At 55.1% G+C, this 2,816-nt stretch overlaps 1 protein-coding gene across 1 annotated transcript; it reads left to right on the forward strand.

Annotated features, from left to right (window-relative positions):
- Positions 1 to 1,399: 1,399 nt before the first annotated feature.
- On the forward strand, positions 1,400 to 2,332 carry LOC310918448 (olfactory receptor 14J1-like; the record flags this gene model as incomplete). The annotated part of the gene is made up of 1 exon (XM_083877310.1): positions 1,400 to 2,332. One exon carries the CDS (start codon positions 1,400 to 1,402, stop codon positions 2,330 to 2,332), a length of 933 nt encoding a protein of 310 aa, XP_083733436.1.
- Positions 2,333 to 2,816: the final 484 nt, after the last annotated feature.

Here is a 2,816-nt window from a genome sequence, read left to right on the forward strand (position 1 = left end):
ACAGAGGCTGCTGTGCCCCAGGACATCAGGACTTGGCTTCTCTTTGTTCCCCCCTGTCATCACTGCCTGCAGTTCTCTGTTCTGCCTGGGGCCTGGGGACACTTTCTCTCTCATGTCCCTCAGTGGGACCCATTAAAAGTTCCAGAAACTTTGGAGTTGGATTCTGACCTGTAGATCTGGAGAGGTTTCTTCATCTCCCTCTCAGGGACTGATGTTCAGGGCCTCAGCAGAAGCCCCAAGAGGGTCATTAAAGTCCTTCTGCTGTGTCTCTGCTGCTGAGATGGGCCGGGCTCCTGGCACAGAGGCAGCTCCTGGCAACCAAGAAGAGCTTAAAACCACATTTCTCTTGATGAGCAGCTCTTCTCCCAGCCCAGCAGGGCTGGGGCACTGCCTGCAGCCACCCCGGGCACAGCACACAGGCACAGAGAGCTTCAATCACTCAGGGCTGGGAAGGGGCTGACAAGTGCCTGGGGGAGAATCACTCCCAGCCCTTGGCACAGGAACCTCTGGCTGCAGGACAATGCAGCTGCAGCTCCTGCAGTCCTCTCCTAAAGCTGGACCATCCCAATGCCTACAGACTCTGTGAGTACATTCTCTGCTTGTCTCCTGTGTAGAGCAGCCAGGGGTGCCCAGGGCTGTCCTGCAGAGCAGGGTCCTGCAGCCCAGGGCGCTGTGCTGGGGTAGGGACTCTGCTGCCTGCCAGGGACAGCTCTCAGCCAGCCCTGGGAGCTGCTCCCAGCACTGGGGGACAAGATCTGGGTGGAAGGAGACATAGCTGGTGAGTTGTGGAAGTGTTCTTCTTGTGTGGTGAAGATGCTGAATTGTTCAGGACTGCTTCCACCATGACATTTAACTGCAGAACATTTCCAAGCAGATTATACAGGGAGCAAAGCGAGGCAGGGGCTGCAAAAATGGGGAACTCTTGCATGTTAATCTACATCTCTGAGTAGCCTGCATGGGAAATTGCACACAGATATTAATCTCTCTGTCCAGGTTGAGAAAAATAACACATTTTTCTCTCAGATCTTACTAAACCAGGCAGTGACAGGAATCACAGAGTGTCCCTTGCAGGCAGCACCAGTGTTGATTTCCCAGCCTCCTCAGGGTTGCTCTGATGTTGCCATCAGAGCCTGCAGAGCCAGAGCTGCTCCTGGGCAGTGCCTGAGCTGGGAGGGCTCTGCAGGGCAGAGCTGAGCCCCCAGGGCTGGGCTGGGCTCTGGCAGCACTGGCAGGGCCCAGCCCTGGGCACAGGGAAGCAGCTGCAGGCAGGGACAGCTCCAGGCAGCAGAGCCTTGGGCAGGCAGTGGGGGGAAATTGTGCTGGGATATTGAAAGTCCTGTCTTAACTGAACTATTCCATGATTACTCTTTTTACAGATCCCCATGCCAAGACACCACAAATGTCCAACAGCAGCTCCATCAGCCACTTCCTCCTGCTGGCATTGGCAGACACGAGGCAGCTGCAGCTCCTGCACTTCTGCCTCTTCCTGGGCATCTCCCTGGCTGCCCTCCTGGCCAACGGCCTCGTCATCAGCGCCGTGGCCTGCGGCCACCACCTGCACAGCCCCATGTTCTTCTTCCTGCTCCACCTGGCCCTCAGTGACCTGGGCTGCATCTGCACCACTGTCCCCAAAGCCATGCACAATTCCCTCTGGGACACCAGGGACATCTCCTATACAGGATGTGCTGCTCAGCTCTTTTTCTTTCTGTTCTTCATGTCAGCAGAGTTTTCCCTCCTGACCATCATGTGCTACGACTGCTACGTGTCCATCTGCAAACCCCTGCACTACGGGACCCTCCTGGGCAGCAGAGCTTGTGCCCACATGGCAGCAGCTGCCTGGGCCAGTGCCTTTCTCTATTCACTGCTGCACACAGCCAATACATTTTCCCTACCCCTGTGCCATGGCAATGCCCTGGGCCAGTTCTTCTGTGAAATCCCCCCGATCCTCAAGCTCTCCTGCTCCAAATCTTATCTCAGGGAACTTGGGCTCATTGCTGTTAGTGCCTGTTTATTATTTGGCTGTTTTGTGTTCATTGTTTTCTCCTATGTGCAGATCTTCAGGGCTGTGCTGAGGATCTCCTCTGAGCAGGGACGGCACAAAGCCTTTTCCACCCGCCTCCCTCACCTGGCCGTGGTCTCCCTGTTCCTCAGCACTATCGTGTTTGCTCACCTGAAGCCCCCCTCCATCTCATCCCCATCCCTGGATCTGGCCCTGTCAGTTCTGTACTCGGTGGTGCCTCCAGCCCTGAACCCCCTCATCTACAGCCATAGGAACCAGGAGCTCAAGGCTGCAGTGTGGACACTGATGACTGGATGTTTTCAGAAACATTAAACTGCTGGCCAATTTCTGAAAATCACTTGTAATAAAATTAATCTTTGATATTTCTTGTTTGTTTGGTTGTGGGTTTTCTTCCAGCATTTGGTATTTTTAATCTTATCAACAAAGAAATGTCGTTGTTTGTATCTGTTCTAATTTTGATTCTCTCCATCTTCCTTGCAGCCACAGACTGTGTCAATGAGGGACTGCTCTCTTGGTGTCTTTAAAAGAACTCAAGGATATCCCAGCCAAGTTTTCTGCAGAGATCCCCTTTTGTTCCCTTCTCTGCAGCTGCAGCAGCAATGTCTGTGTGCAGAGCTGGGGGCAGATCAGGGCTGGCACAGCAGCTGTGCCCAGGAGCAGCAGCCCTTGGTGCTGCCAGTGCTGCTGCCGTGGCCCTGCCCCACTGCCCTCCTGGCCCTGGTGTTGCTGTAGGGCCTGAGGGCTCTCGGGGCCGGGCACAGGGCTGGGGGTGGCAGTGCCGGGGCTGCAGCAGGGA

Source organism: Zosterops lateralis (genome assembly GCF_965231275.1).
Source record: "Zosterops lateralis genome assembly, chromosome: 23".
Classification (NCBI taxonomy): Eukaryota; Metazoa; Chordata; class Aves; order Passeriformes; family Zosteropidae; genus Zosterops; species Zosterops lateralis.